Source organism: Salvelinus alpinus, chromosome 3, assembly GCF_045679555.1.
Source record: "Salvelinus alpinus chromosome 3, SLU_Salpinus.1, whole genome shotgun sequence".
NCBI lineage: Eukaryota > Metazoa > Chordata > Actinopteri > Salmoniformes > Salmonidae > Salvelinus > Salvelinus alpinus.
This window is the reverse complement of record NC_092088.1, coordinates 96,987,803-97,002,876: the sequence shown is the minus strand read 5'-3', so window position 1 is coordinate 97,002,876 and position 15,074 is coordinate 96,987,803. Positions and strand designations below refer to the sequence as shown.

Sequence of the window (15,074 nt, the reverse complement as noted above, 5' to 3'; positions counted from 1 at the left end):
ATGTTTCTTCCCACTTAAAACTACAACTCCCATGTGTCCCCTCTCCCGCACTAGAGGAGGTTAAAAAAAGTCCATACTGATTTTTGAGACAGATTTAGGCTAGGAACATGTAGTAGTTAGTAGCCTATCTGTTAATCCATGTAGCTACGAGTGACATCTAGTGGAAATGTAATTCTGCACCCGTTTCCTCAATGTTTATGTAATAATTATTTAGCCCACTAGAGGGCAGTTGCTGATGGATAACCTCACTATCGTTCATGGGGCGCTCTTGAACCGGATGTGTGCATGTCGTTGTCATATGAATTCATGGTTCACGTTGTATCACATTGCCGTGGCAGCATTTCTAGCTACAACATGGGAATTGGGAACGACAAGTAACAGTGTGATGACTGTATATCACGTTTAGCGTAAACAACAGTGTAGAAAATAACAGTTTATGTGCGGGATCTTATCCTAGATCGGTATTTCTGCCGGAGGTTGGCGGGGGCAAACAAAAGTCACGATGGTGAAAGAGCAGTTTAGAGAGACCGATGTGGCCAAAAAAATGTAAGTATGTCCAGTTAGCTAGCTAGCGTGCTGTTAGCCATTAATATTTCCCCCAGCCCTCTAGCTATGAGTATTGTTCGTAAATAATTGAATAAAGCAGCTTGCAATTTGTCACACGAGCTTGCTTTTCATAGCTAGCTAGCTTTTTGCAATTGCATCATTGATTGAACAGGGTCAGCAATGCCGGTAACACGTTTTAGAAAGCTAGCTAACTAAACAAACAATCATACCACATCACATCCCCACCTGGCTAATGTGGCAGGATATCGAACTCGTCTTGCCATGACCACAGACACTCTTGCTAAGAACATGGTAAAGCATGACGTGTAGCGAGGAATCTGCATTTCAATCAACTACGAAGTAGCCTCAAGTAGACATCCAGCAAGGCAATGCTGACCATGCTTTACAAATGACTCCCAATTGACCCCTAAACTATAGCTTGTTATCATTGGCAGTCCTTGCTTGGGTAGGACCTATTTGCTAGTTGACCTACTAGACAGTGTCTAATTGAACCCCTATGCTGAGTTGGCTATCTATTCCATTTATGTCAACAGAAGCCACATCTGTTTTGGGATGAAGTCAGCTGAGCAGATGAGACAGCAGGCTCATATCCAGGTGGTCAGTAAGAACCTGTACAGCCAGGACACCAGCCATACTCCTCTACCATACGGAGTACTGGACCATCGCATGGTAGGGCTGACACGCGTGTACACACACACACACACACCACCACCCTATGAAGTACTGGACCATCGCATGGTAGGGCTGACACGCGTGTACACACACACACACACACACACGTGAACACACACACACACACACACACACCACCACCCTATGGAGTACTGGACCATCACATGGTAGGGCTGACACGTGTGTACACACACACACACACACACACGTGAACACACACACACACACACACACACACCACCCTATGGAGTACTGGACCATCACATGGTACACTACCGGTCAAAAGTTTTATAACACCTACTCATTACAGGGTTTTTCTTTATTTTTACTATTTTCTACATTGTAGAATAATAGTGAAGACATCAACTTTTAAATAACACATATGGAATCATGTAGTAACCAAAATAATGTTAAACAAATCAAAATATATGTTATATTTGAGATTCTTCAAATAGCCACCCTTTGCCTTTATGACAGCTTTGCAAACTCCTTGGCATTCTCTATTGGTGGTTGTGACCCAACTGTCATGTTATATTCCAGGGCACCAGTGAGAAGGATCGTCCATGTGAGACGTGTGGGAAGAACCTGGCAGACTGTCTGGGACACTATGGATATCTGGACCTGGAGATGCCCTGTTTTCATGTGGGCTATTTCAAAGCCATCATTGGAATCCTACAGGCAAGTTCACTATAACAGTAACTGTCAAAATAAAGGAAACAAGTTCACTATAACAGTAACTGTCAAAATAAAGGAAACACTTGAGTAAATGAGGAGGACAAAGTAGGATGTATAGAGAGCAGGTGCTTCCAACACAGGTGTGGTTCCTGAGTTAATTAAGCAATTAACATCCCATCGTGCTTAGGATCATGTATTAAAAATGCTCAGTTGCCCATTATCATGGCTAGAAGAAGAGATGTCAGTGACTTTGAAAGAGGGTTCTCAAAGGAACACAGAGGGTTTAAAGGGAGTGTCTCAGTCACCAGATCTCAACCCAATTGAACACTTATGGAAGATTCTGAAGCGGCACCTGAGACAGCGTTTTCCTCCACCATCAACAAAACACCAAATGGTGGATTTTCTCATTGAAGAAGGGTGTCGCATCCCTCTAATAGAGTCCCAGACACTTGGAGAATCTATGCCAAGGGGGAAGCTGTTCTGGCGGCTCGTGGTCGCCCTACGCCCACTTTATGTTTCCTTTATTTATGGTAGTTATCTGTACATATTCATCTTCTCATTCTCTCTCTTCAATGTGGCAAACTAAATATGACATTACTGTACTGCACACTGAGTAGCCTACATCACAACCTTGATCATCCTGATTAAATTATCATAGTTACTTCTTTGACTCTTGCTATGTGATTGTTGTTCAAGCTGGCCCGTTATAACATCATGTGATTGTTGTTCAAGCTGGCCCGTTAGAACATCGTGTGATTGTTGTTCAAGCTGGCCCGTTAGAACATAATGAGTGTTTCTCAAAATGCAACACAAACATAGGCACAGACACATGCATACAAACACATGATAACATACGCACTATACTAGCAAGCCAGTAGTAACTCAATAGAGCTAACTGGCTAGCTACTACTGTTAGCTAGCCAGATAGCCACAAAGAATTGACACCTTGGATAACATTGGTTTTATGTCAGTTTTGCCTGTTTAACTAACTAACTAGCTGGCTAGCTAGATTAAAACGGTTCACATATATCTAGCTGGTAGTTATGAAGTAAAATGTTTGCTTTGTATATATCTTGTTTGGTCTCTATTGTTGTCATTGTCCTGGCTGGAAGAAGGTTCAGTGAATGGGGAGGTGCAGCGTGAGTTAATACAGTAGGAAGAGTGCTGCTCAGCGTGAGGTAATACAGTAGGGGGAGTGCTGCTCAGCGTGAGGTAATACAGTAGGGGGAGTGCTGCTCAAATGGAATGTTTTATGTGTTCTCCACACTTTAGTCCTCACAAGAACGTACTCAAGAGAACGTCCTCGGTGCATGAGAGTGGAGCACGGTAGTAGGCATATTGAGAAACACCCTATGTGATTGTTGTTCCATTATAACTATGTTATTGTTGTCATAATGGAACAATTTGAACAACAATAACATGATGTCATAATGGAACAATTTGAACATCATGTTATTGTTGTTCAAATTGGCCCATTATGACATCATGTTATTGTTGTTCAAATTGGCCCATTATGACATCATGTTATTGTTGTTCAAATTGTTCCATTATGACATCATGTTATTGTTGTTCAAATTGTTCCATTATGACATCATGTTATTGATGTTCAAATTGTTCCATTATGACATCATGTTATTGTTGTTCAAATTGTTCCATTATGACATCATGTTGTTCAAATTGTTCCATTATGACATCATGTTATTGTTCCATTATTACATCATGTGATTGTTGTATCCCTCCAGATGATCTGTAAGACGTGTTCTCACATCATGTTGACCAAAGAGGAGAAACTACAGTTTATGGATGTGTTGAAGAGGCCAGGCCTAGCGTACCTCCAGAAACGAGGAATGAAGAAGAAGATATCCGACAAATGCCGCAAAAGGACAATGTGTCTCAATTGCTCCACGTTAAATGGTAGGGTATCACCAATAGCTTACTCTTTGACTGTTTACGGTTCAATTTTGACATTTGGGCCAAAATACATATTATTAAGTTCTATTTGAATTGAGTTGAATTTAGTTGAGTTGAAAGCATAGCCCAAGTGGTGGTTGGTGTGACTGATCATGTCTTTGTTCTTGCCATTTAACAGGACCAGTGAAGAAGTGTGGCTTGCTAAAGATCCTCCATGAGAAATACAAGACAACCAAGAAAGTGGTGGACACTGTAGTATCAGACTTTCTCAACTCGTTCGATATCGCAATAGAACACAACAAAGAAGTGGAGGGCTTGCTTAACAGGGCTCAGGTGAGTCACGTTGAAGCCAACTAGGGCTTGCTTAACAGGGCTCAGGTGAGTCACGTTGAAGCCAACTAGGGCTTGCTTAACAGGGCTCAGGTGAGTCACGTTGAAGGCAACTAGGGCTTGCTTAACAGGGCTCAGGTGAGTCACGTTGAAGCCAACTAGGGCTTGCTTAACAGGGCTCAGGTGAGTCACGTTGAAGCCAACTAGGGCTTGCTTAACTGGGCTCAGGTGAGTCACGTTGAAGGCAACTAGGGCTTGCTTAACAGGGCTCAGGTGAGTCACGTTGAAGCCAACTAGGGCTTGCTTAACAGGGCTCAGGTGAGTCACGTTGAAGGCAACTAGGGCTTGCTTAACAGGGCTCAGGTGAGTCACGTTGAAGGCAACTAGGGCTTGCTTAACAGGGCTCAGGTGAGTCACGATGAATGCAACTAGGGCTTGCTTAACAGGGCTCAGGTGAGTCACGATGAATGCAACTAGGGCTTGCTTAACAGGGCTCAGGTGAGTCACGTTGAAGGCAACTAGGGCTTGCTTAACAGGGCTCAGGTGAGTCACGTTGAAGCCAACTAGGGCTTGCTTAACAGGGCTCAGGTGAGTCACGTTGAAGGCAACTAGGGCTTGCTTAACAGGGCTCAGGTGAGTCACGTTGAAGCCAACTAGGGCTTGCTTAACAGGGCTCAGGTGAGTCACGTTGAAGGCAACTAGGGCTTGCTTAACAGGGCTCAGGTGAGTCACGTTGAAGGCAACTAGGGCTTGCTTAACAGGGCTCAGGTGAGTCACGATGAATGCAACTAGGGCTTGCTTAACAGGGCTCAGGTGAGTCACGCTGAATGCAACTAGGGCTTGCTTAACAGGGCTCAGGTGAGTCACGTTGAAGGCAACTAGGGCTTGCTTAACAGGGCTCAGGTGAGGGCTCAGGTGAGTCACGTTGAAGCCAACTAGGGCTTGCTTAACAGGGCTCAGGTGAGTCACGTTGAAGGCAACTAGGGCTTGCTTAACAGGGCTCAGGTGAGTCACGTTGAAGGCAACTAGGGCTTGCTTAACAGGGCTCAGGTGAGTCACGATGAATGCAACTAGGGCTTGCTTAACAGGGCTCAGGTGAGTCACGATGAATGCAACTAGGGCTTGCTTAACAGGGCTCAGGTGAGTCACGTTGAAGGCAACTAGGGCTTGCTTAACAGGGCTCAGGTGAGTCACGATGAAGGCAACTAGGGCTTGCTTAACAGGGCTCAGGTGAGTCACGTTCAAGGCAACTATGGCAACTTTTAACAGTTTACATGTCTACTTTGTAGAGGTCATATGAGGTTAATGGTTTGTTTTGTATGTTTTTCACTCAGCGGTGACTTACAGAGTTCATACAGGGTTAGTATATGGGATACTTGTCGGAATTGAACCCACAACCCTGGTATTACTAGAGCCACACTCTTTTTACCAACTGGGTCACACAGGTTTTAAATGCTGACCGATCATGTCTTTCACCCCGACGGAGAACCTGAGTCCTCTGGTGGTGCTGAACCTGTTCAAAATGTGTCTGTCTGAATCCGGGAAACTGGCCCTTAAGGTTTAAATGCTGACTGATTGACCTTCATGTCCTGTGGTTTCCAGGAGAACCTGAGTCCTCTGGTGGTGTTGAACCTGTTCAGGAGGATTCCAGCGGAGGACATTCCCCTGCTCCTGATGAACCCTGAGGCAGGTAAGCCTGCAGACCTCATCCTCACCCGTCTGCTGGTACCCCCACTCTGCATCCGCCCCTCTGTCATCTCAGACCTCAAGTCAGGTACTAATGAGGATGACCTCACCATGAAGCTCACAGAGATCATCTTCCTCAATGACGTCATCAAGAAGGTGGGTACATTACATTTACATCAAATATATCTATTTTTTGTATGATGTCATAGAGAAGGTGGGCATCATGGGATTGGGACAGTAGCAGGAAGTGTCAATGAATTTGTGATTGTTTTATTAACCGGCCCGGGAGTTTTTCCATGAACTGACCAGGAAAACCTCTTGGGCCCCAGTAGGCTATTCCTAACTAGTTGGTAAGCTAAGGAAAACCTCTTGGTACCCAGTAGGCTATTACTAACTAGTTGGTCAGCTAAGGAAAATCTCTGGGCCCCAGTAGGCTATTACTAACTAGTTGGTCAGCTAAGGAAAACCTCTGGGCCCCAGTAGGCTATTACTAACTAGTTGGTCAGCTGAGGAAAACCTCTGGGCCTTTTTATGAAGGCAATAACACAAGACAGAAAAAAAGTTACAATTTCCAATTCACATTAGACAATAAGGTGGTTTGATGTTGTTGTTGTTGTTGTCTAATGAATGTTGAGTGATGAATGAGTTGTTCTGCCCGCTTCTCATGCCGTCCCACAGCACCGTATGTCAGGGGCCAAGACCCAGATGATCATGGAGGACTGGGACTTCCTCCAGCTGCAATGTGCTCTCTACATCAACAGTGAGCTCTCTGGCATCCCCCTCAACATGGCCCCTAAGAAGTGGACCAGAGGCTTCGTTCAGAGACTCAAGGGCAAACAAGGTCTCGCTCATATAAATAGTGATTTTTATTCTAATTATTTAATAGTTATCTGTTGTCTATTCTGATTTCTAGTTCTGTGGTCATTCTCACCATCGTATTTATTAATAGTTGACACTGAATTCATGTCAATGTCATGTATTTTGTCATAAACAATTTAGTTTATTTACACAGCTGAGTCAGAAACAGAAAGCATCCTAGTTGATTGTAGAGACATTTAATCACAAATTATAGAGTGGAATGTTATTCTCTGCTGCTGCCTTTGGATTGATAAGGATTTGGAGACACTCAGTTATTGATGGTTCGAGGTGTCTCTCTCAGGGCGATTCCGTGGAAACCTCTCGGGGAAGAGAGTGGACTTCTCTGGGAGAACTGTCATCTCTCCGGACCCCAACCTGCGGATTGATGAGGTGGCTGTCCCTGTGCACGTAGCCAAGATCCTGACCTACCCAGAGAAGGTAAGAGTCTTATTGGTCACACTTTAACTACAACTTATAGAGGCTTTATAAGAATTAGGGCTGTCCCACTTTTTAATGCTGTTCATTTCTTTGACGCTTTTAATCGCTTCTCTATTTCTTTACCCCGCGAGGACCCTTTTCAAGGGCACGTGTTTCAGCAAGGACCCTTTTAAGCGCAACACTCTCTATGCTGTGTACTGTCAGTGTGCACTCGGTCTCAGTAGCGCTGTCTGTCTCTATTGTGGTGCGCAATGCGCACCGCTTTGAGAAACAGTTTTGAAGGAAACCGTACAGATACTTCTACCATAAACACATTCCCAGGCATTTCTTTAGATGACAGCAAAAAAAACATTAATTTGTACAGAAGTAGCGAACTAGTTATGCTAACGTTAGCTAGCTAGCCAAAACATTGTTTACAATGCCATGGCTGAATGCCTCCTGATTCAACCAACTTCCCACCGTGATTTATATCAGAACGGGACATCCATTCCATGTAACTACTGTTTCTGTTGTAGTTCTCAGGTCAATAGACGTAATGATCCCAGTTCTAGTAGCAGCAGCTTGTGACTAGTTCATGATGAAGAACATGGATCAGTTAAGAGGGAGTAGGCCTCCTGAACCATTGGGATCATGAATAGCATGAATGTTACAGAGACTTTTGTGTTGTTTATGGTGAAAATGCCTTTAAAACATTTTGATCCAGACTATTTTGGGTTTAATAGTAACTCGATGTTCTGCTTTTTAATGAAACATTTGTTGAAGTCCAAATTGGAGCAAATTCTATAATTGCAATGAATCGCGATTTAACTAATTCCATTAACTCTATTTAATTATTTTAATAATTTGACTTCCTTAATAAGAATACATCAATTGTTTATAAGCACTACATAGATGCTTCACAAATCAGGATGGATCACAAGGGAGGTTGAGTGCCTTTTTCCAGCTGTCTTTACCATTGAGAAGTAACCTGCACAGTGTCTTCACTGTCCTGTTGTGTGACCTGTGACCTCTTAACTTGTTGTGCGCCCCAAGGTGAACAAGGCCAACTTGGAGATGCTGAGGAAGCTGGTGCGTAGCGGTCCCGAGGACCACCCTGGAGCCAACTTCATCCAGCAACGACACACGCAGATGAAGAGGTCAGGACAGTTCTATTGGACATGTTTAGTAGTCAGTTAAAAAGCATGAGCTGACCCACACCCCTTAAAATGTTGAAGAAGGCACTATGTGCCAAAGCGTTGGTGAGGTTTACCCATTCAGTTATTAGAAGCATATTTAGAGTATCTTTGTTTTTATACATTTTAGTCGTTTTAAAGGGATACTTTTTTGTCTTGAGGCCCTTTAGCTACTTCCCTAGTCAGATGAACTCGTTGGTACCAGTTTAATATCTCTGTTTACTGGGACACCAGTTTAATATCTCTGTTTACTGGGACACCAGTTTAATGTCTCTGTTTACTGGGACACCAGTTTAATGTCTCTGTTTACTGGGACACCAGTTTAATATCTCTGTTTACTGGGACACCAGTTTAATATCTCTGTTTACTGGGACACCAGTTTAATGTCTCTGTTTACTGGGACACCAGTTTAATGTCTCTGTTTACTGGGACACCAGTTTAATATCTCTGTTTACTGGGACACCAGTTTAATATCTCTGTTTACTGGGACACCAGTTTAATGTCTCTGTTTACTGGGACACCAGTTTAATGTCTCTGTTTACTGGGACACCAGTTTAATGTCTCTGTTTACTGGGACACCAGTTTAATGTCTCTGTTTACTGGGACACCAGTTTAATATCTTTGTTTACTGCGACACCAGTTTAATGTCTCTGTTTACTGGGACACCAGTTTAATGTCTCTGTTTACTGGGACACCAGTTTAATGTCTCTGTTTACTGGGACACCAGTTTAATGTCTCTGTTTACTGGGACACCAGTTTAATATCTTTGTTTACTGCGACACCAGTTTAATGTCTCTGTTTACTGGGACACCAGTTTAATATCTCTGTTTACTGGGACACCAGTTTAATGTCTCTGTTTACTGGGACACCAGTTTAATATCTCTGTTTACTGGGACACCAGTTTAATGTCTCTGTTTACTGGGACACCAGTTCATCTGACTCTGGGGAAGTAGATAATGGACTTCATTGTCCCGAAGTATCCCCTTTTTAATAGATGCTCTTATCCAGTGTCAACTAAATTAGCTAAAACAACCACATATCACAATCATTAGGTTGTTGGTTGGGTCCGCCATCCTTTTGGTTACAGGCCTACCACTAAACTGAAACTGTGGTTATAGGCCTACCACTAAACTGAAACTGTGGTTATAGGCCTACCACTAAACTGAAACTGTGGTTACGGGCCTACCACTAAACTGAAACTGTGGTTACGGGCCTACCACTCAACTGAAACTGTGGTTATAGGCCTACCACTAAACTGAAACTGTGGTTATAGGCCTACCACTAAACTGAAACTGTGGTTACGGGCCTACCACTAAACTGAAACTGTGGTTACGGGCCTACCACTAAACTGAAACTGTGGTTACGGGCCTACCACTAAACTGAAACTGTGGTTACGGGCCTACCACTAAACTGAAACTGTGGTTACGGGCCTACCACTAAACTGAAACTGTGGTTATAGGCCTACCACTAAACTGAAACTGTGGTTACGGGCCTACCACTAAACTGAAACTGTGGTTACGGGCCTACCACTAAACTGAAACTGTGGTTACGGGCCTACCACTAAACTGAAACTGTGGTTATAGGCCTACCACTAAACTGAAACTGTGGTTACGGGCCTACCACTAAACTGAAACTGTGGTTACGGGCCTACCACTAAACTGAAACTGTGGTTACGGGCCTACCACTAAACTGAAACTGTGGTTACGGGCCTACCACTCAACTGAAACTGTGGTTACAGGCCTACCACTCAACTGAAACTGTGGTTACAGGCCTACCACTCAACTGAAACTGTGGTTACAGGCCTACCACTAAACTGAAACTGTGGTTACGGGCCTACCACTAAACTGAAACTGTGGTTACGGGCCTACCACTAAACTGAAACTGTGGTTACAGGCCTACCACTAAACTGAAACTGTGGTTACAGGCCTACCACTAAACTGAAACTGTGGTTACAGGCCTACCACTCAACTGAAACTGTTGTTACAGGCCTACCACTCAACTGAAACTGTGGTTACAGGCCTACCACTAAACTGAAACTGTGGTTACAGGCCTACCACTAAACTGAAACTGTGGTTACGGGCCTACCACTAAACTGAAACTGTGGTTACGGGCCTACCACTAAACTGAAACTGTGGTTACGGGCCTACCACTAAACTGAAACTGTGGTTACAGGCCTACCACTCAACTGAAACTGTGGTTACAGGCCTACCACTAAACTGAAACTGTGGTTACAGGCCTACCACTAAACTGAAACTGTGGTTACGGGCCTACCACTCAACTGAAACTGTGGTTATGGGCCTACCACTCAACAGAAACTGTGGTTACAGGCCTACCACTCAACTGAAACTGTGGTTACAGGCCTACCACTCAACTGAAACTGTGGTTACAGGCCTACCACTAAACTGAAACTGTGGTTACAGGCCTACCACTAAACTGAAACTGGGGTTACAGGCCTACCACTCAACTGAAACTGTGGTTACAGGCCTACCACTAAACTGAAACTGTGGTTACAGGCCTACCACTAAACTGAAACTGTGGTTACAGGCCTACCACTAAACTGAAACTGTGGTTACAGGCCTACCACTAAACTGAAACTGTGGTTACAGGCCTACCACTCAACTGAAACTGGGGTTACAGGCCTACCACTAAACTGAAACTTTGTATGAAACCACATGTTTAGGTGTATGTTCTAAGAGTATTCCCTGTGTGTGTGTGTGTGTGTGTGTGTTCAGGTTTCTGAAGTACGGGAACCGAGAGAAGATGGCCCAGGAGCTGAGGTTTGGAGACGTGGTGGAGAGACACATGATCGATGGAGACATCGTCCTCTTCAACCGGCAGCCATCTCTACACAAACTCAGCATCATGGCTCATATTGTGAGTTCTCTCTCTCTGTCTCTCTCTCTCTCTCTCTCTCTCTCTCTGTCTCTCTCTCTCTCTCTCTGTCTATCTCTGTCTCTCTCTGTCTCTCTCTGTCTCTCTCTCTCTCTCTGTCTCTCTCTCTCTGTCTCTGTCTCTGTCTCTCTCTCTGTCTCTGTCTCTGTCTCTGTCTCTCTCTCTGTCTCTCTGTCTCTCTCCGCATCGTACACCCGTCCTTCACGTCGGCTCTCAGTCTGGAAACTGTCGTGTTAATCAACGTCCTGACTCCATGGCAACGTGTAGGCAGGAAGAGAACCTCCCTGTTAGAAGTTGGGGATTTTGTGTGATGTATGTTGGGGGTTGTCTGTTTATAGCTGCCTTGTCGTGTAGCTGTTACTGTTCTAGAGCTGCCTTGTCGTGTAGCTGTTACTGTTTTAGAGCTGCCTTGTCGTGTAGTTGTTACTGTTTTAGAGCTGCCTTGTCGTGTAGTTGTTACTGTTTTAGAGCTGCCTTGTCGTGTAGTTGTTACTGTTTTAGAGCTGCCTTGTCGTGTAGTTGTTACTGTTTTAGAGCTGCCTTGTCGTGTATCTGTTACTGTTTTAGAGCTGCCTTGTCGTGTAGCTGTTACTGTTCTAGAGCTGCCTTGTCGTGTAGTTGTTACTGTTTTAGAGCTGCCTTGTCGTGTAGTTGTTACTGTTTTAGAGCTGCCTTGTCGTGTAGCTGTTACTGTTTTAGAGCTGCCTTGTCGTGTAGTTGTTACTGTTTTAGAGCTGCCTTGTCGTGTAGTTGTTACTGTTTTAGAGCTGCCTTGTCGTGTAGTTGTTACTGTTTTAGAGCTGCCTTGTCGTGTAGCTGTTACTGTTTTATAGCTGCCTTGTCGTGTATCTGTTACTGTTCTAGAGCTGCCTTGTCGTGTAGTTGTTACTGTTTTAGAGCTGCCTTGTCGTGTAGTTGTTACTGTTCTAGAGCTGCCTTGTCGTGTAGTTGTTACTGTTTTAGAGCTGCCTTGTCGTGTATCTGTTACTGTTTTAGAGCTGCCTTGTCGTGTATCTGTTACTGTTCTAGAGCTGCCTTGTCGTGTAGTTGTTACTGTTCTAGAGCTGCCTTGTCGTGTAGTTGTTACTGTTTTAGAGCTGCCTTGTCGTGTAGTTGTTACTGTTTTAGAGCTGCCTTGTCGTGTAGTTGTTACTGTTCTAGAGCTGCCTTGTCGTGTAGTTGTTACTGTTTTAGAGCTGCCTTGTCGTGTATCTGTTACTGTTTTATAGCTGCCTTGTCGTGTAGTTGTTACTGTTCTAGAGCTGCCTTGTCGTGTAGTTGTTACTGTTTTAGAGCTGCCTTGTCGTGTAGTTGTTACTGTTTTAGAGCTGCCTTGTCGTGTAGTTGTTACTGTTTTAGAGCTGCCTTGTCGTGTATCTGTTACTGTTTTAGAGCTGCCTTGTCGTGTATCTGTTACTGTTCTAGAGCTGCCTTGTCGTGTAGTTGTTACTGTTTTGGGTGTATCAAGATAAGTTTATTTCAGGCAGATCTCAATGAAATCATTATTATCTTTATCTGTCCTGAAGGCCAAAGTGAAGCCTCACAGAACGTTCCGGTTCAACGAGTGTGTGTGCACGCCGTACAACGCTGACTTTGACGGGGACGAGATGAACCTTCACCTTCCCCAGACAGAGGAGGCCAAGGCTGAAGCCCTGGTGCTGATGGGGGTTAGTGTCACCTGCCCTGCTTCACCTTTAGACTCCTGCAGCACACCTCACACCCCCACACCTCACACCCCCACACACCTTGCACCCCCACACACCTCACACCCCCACACACCTCACACCCCCACACCTCACATCCCTACACACCTCACACCCCCCACACACCTCACACCCCTACACACCTCACATCACCTCACACACCTCACACCCCTCACACCCCCACACCTCACATCCCTACACACCTCTCACACCCCCACACCTCACATCCCTACACCCCTCACACCTCACACCCCCACACACCTCACACCCCCACACCTCACATCCCTACACACCTCACACCCTCACACCCCCACACCTCACATCCCCACACACCTCACACCCCTACACACCTCACACCCCCACACCTCACACCCCTACACACCTCACACCCCCACACACCTCATACCCCCACACCTCACATCCCTACACACCTCACACCCCCCACACCCCTACACACCTCACACACCTCACACCCCTACCTACCTACACACCTCACACCCCTACACACCCCACACCCCTACACCCCTACCTACCTCACACCCCTACACCCCTCACACACCTCACACCCCTACACACCTCACACCCCTACACACCTCACACCCCCACACCCCTACACACCTCACACCCCCACACACCTCACACCCCCACACAACTCACACACCTCACACCCCTACCTACCTCACACCCCCACACACCTCACACCCCTACCTACCTCACACACCACACACCTCACACCTCCCACCCTACACACCTCACACACCTCACACCCCCACACACCTCACACCCCCACACACCTCACACCCCTACACACCTCACACCCCTACACCCTCACCCCACACACACCTCACACCCCTACCTACCTCACACCCCCACACACCTCACACCCCCACACACCTCACACCCCTACCTACCTCACACACCTCACACCCCTACACGCTGTACAGCCCCCCCTACACCTACACCGCCCCAGAGTCCACCCCTACACCGCCCCAGAGTCCACCCCTACACCGCCCCAGAGTCCACCTCTACACCGCCACACAGTCCACCTCTACACCGCCCCACAGTCCTCCCCTACACTTCTCCTCTCTGTCACTCAGTCTTTCAAAGCCCAGGTTTAAACTAAAACCTGTACAGCCGAGGTTCTACTTTTCCCTCTGACCGATACTTTTCTCATTTCTCTTTGTCTCTTTTCCTCCAGACCAAAGCCAACCTGGTGACCCCCAGGAACGGAGAGCCTCTGATTGCTGCTATTCAAGACTTTCTGACAGGTCAGCCATTGTGTTACAGCAATAGCCAATCGTTGTTTGTCGCAGCAGGGCCTGACAGCCAATCAAATGGCTCATTTGTCGGATGATTGAGGTCCTTTGACGTCTGTATTAGTGAGTGTCTCAAACTGCTCGTTGTTAGGTGGAGAAAGGTTTTGACACGGTGATCATGTGATCAACCTGATGGAAGATGTCTCCCTGGCGCTCTCCCATCTGTTCACTACATTAGATAGATGTCACAGCTCGTCTCATCATAACGATGTCATCTGTTCACTACATTAGATAGATGTGTCACAGCTCGTCTCATCATAACGATGTCATCTGTTCACTACATTAGATAGATGTGTCACAGCTCGTCTCATCATAACGATGTCATCTGTTCACTACATTAGATAGATAGATGTCACAGCTCGTCTCATCATAACGATGTCATCTGTTCACTACATTAGATAGATGTGTCACAGCTCGTCTCATCATAACGATGTCATCTGTTCACTACATTAGATAGATAGATGTCACAGCTCGTCTCATCATAACGATGTCATCTGTTCACTACATTAGATAGATGTGTCACAGCTCGTCTCATCATAACGATGTCATCTGTTCACTACATTAGATAGATGTGTCACAGCTCGTCTCATCATAACGATGTCATCTGTTCACTACATTAGATAGATGTGTCACAGCTCGTCTCATCATAACGATGTCATCTGTTCACTACATTAGATAGATGTGTCACAGCTCGTCTCATCATAACGATGTCATCTGTTCACTACATTAGATAGATGTGTCACAGCTCGTCTCATCATAACGATGTCATCTGTTCACTACATTAGATAGAGTGTCACAGCTCGTCTCATCATAACGATGTCATCTGTTCACTACATTAGATAGATGTGTCACAG

The 15,074-nt window shown here is 45.3% G+C and overlaps 1 protein-coding gene across 2 annotated transcripts in view; it reads left to right on the top strand.

Moving 5' to 3' along the window:
• Positions 1-309: 309 nt before the first annotated feature.
• Positions 310-15,074, top strand: part of polr3a (polymerase (RNA) III (DNA directed) polypeptide A) — a 76,685-nt gene continuing 61,920 nt past the window's right edge. For both annotated transcript variants that reach the window (XM_071394602.1, XM_071394601.1), the window contains exons 1-12: positions 310-546; positions 1,101-1,236; positions 1,780-1,917; positions 3,657-3,828; positions 4,004-4,158; positions 5,758-5,997; positions 6,520-6,682; positions 7,001-7,137; positions 8,170-8,273; positions 11,042-11,183; positions 12,728-12,868; positions 14,103-14,172. In XM_071394602.1, coding sequence (XP_071250703.1) covers positions 503-546; positions 1,101-1,236; positions 1,780-1,917; positions 3,657-3,828; positions 4,004-4,158; positions 5,758-5,997; positions 6,520-6,682; positions 7,001-7,137; positions 8,170-8,273; positions 11,042-11,183; positions 12,728-12,868; positions 14,103-14,172 — 1,642 coding nt within the window. In that variant the 5' untranslated portion in view covers positions 310-502. The remainder of the gene's footprint in view (positions 547-1,100; positions 1,237-1,779; positions 1,918-3,656; positions 3,829-4,003; positions 4,159-5,757; positions 5,998-6,519; positions 6,683-7,000; positions 7,138-8,169; positions 8,274-11,041; positions 11,184-12,727; positions 12,869-14,102; positions 14,173-15,074) is intronic.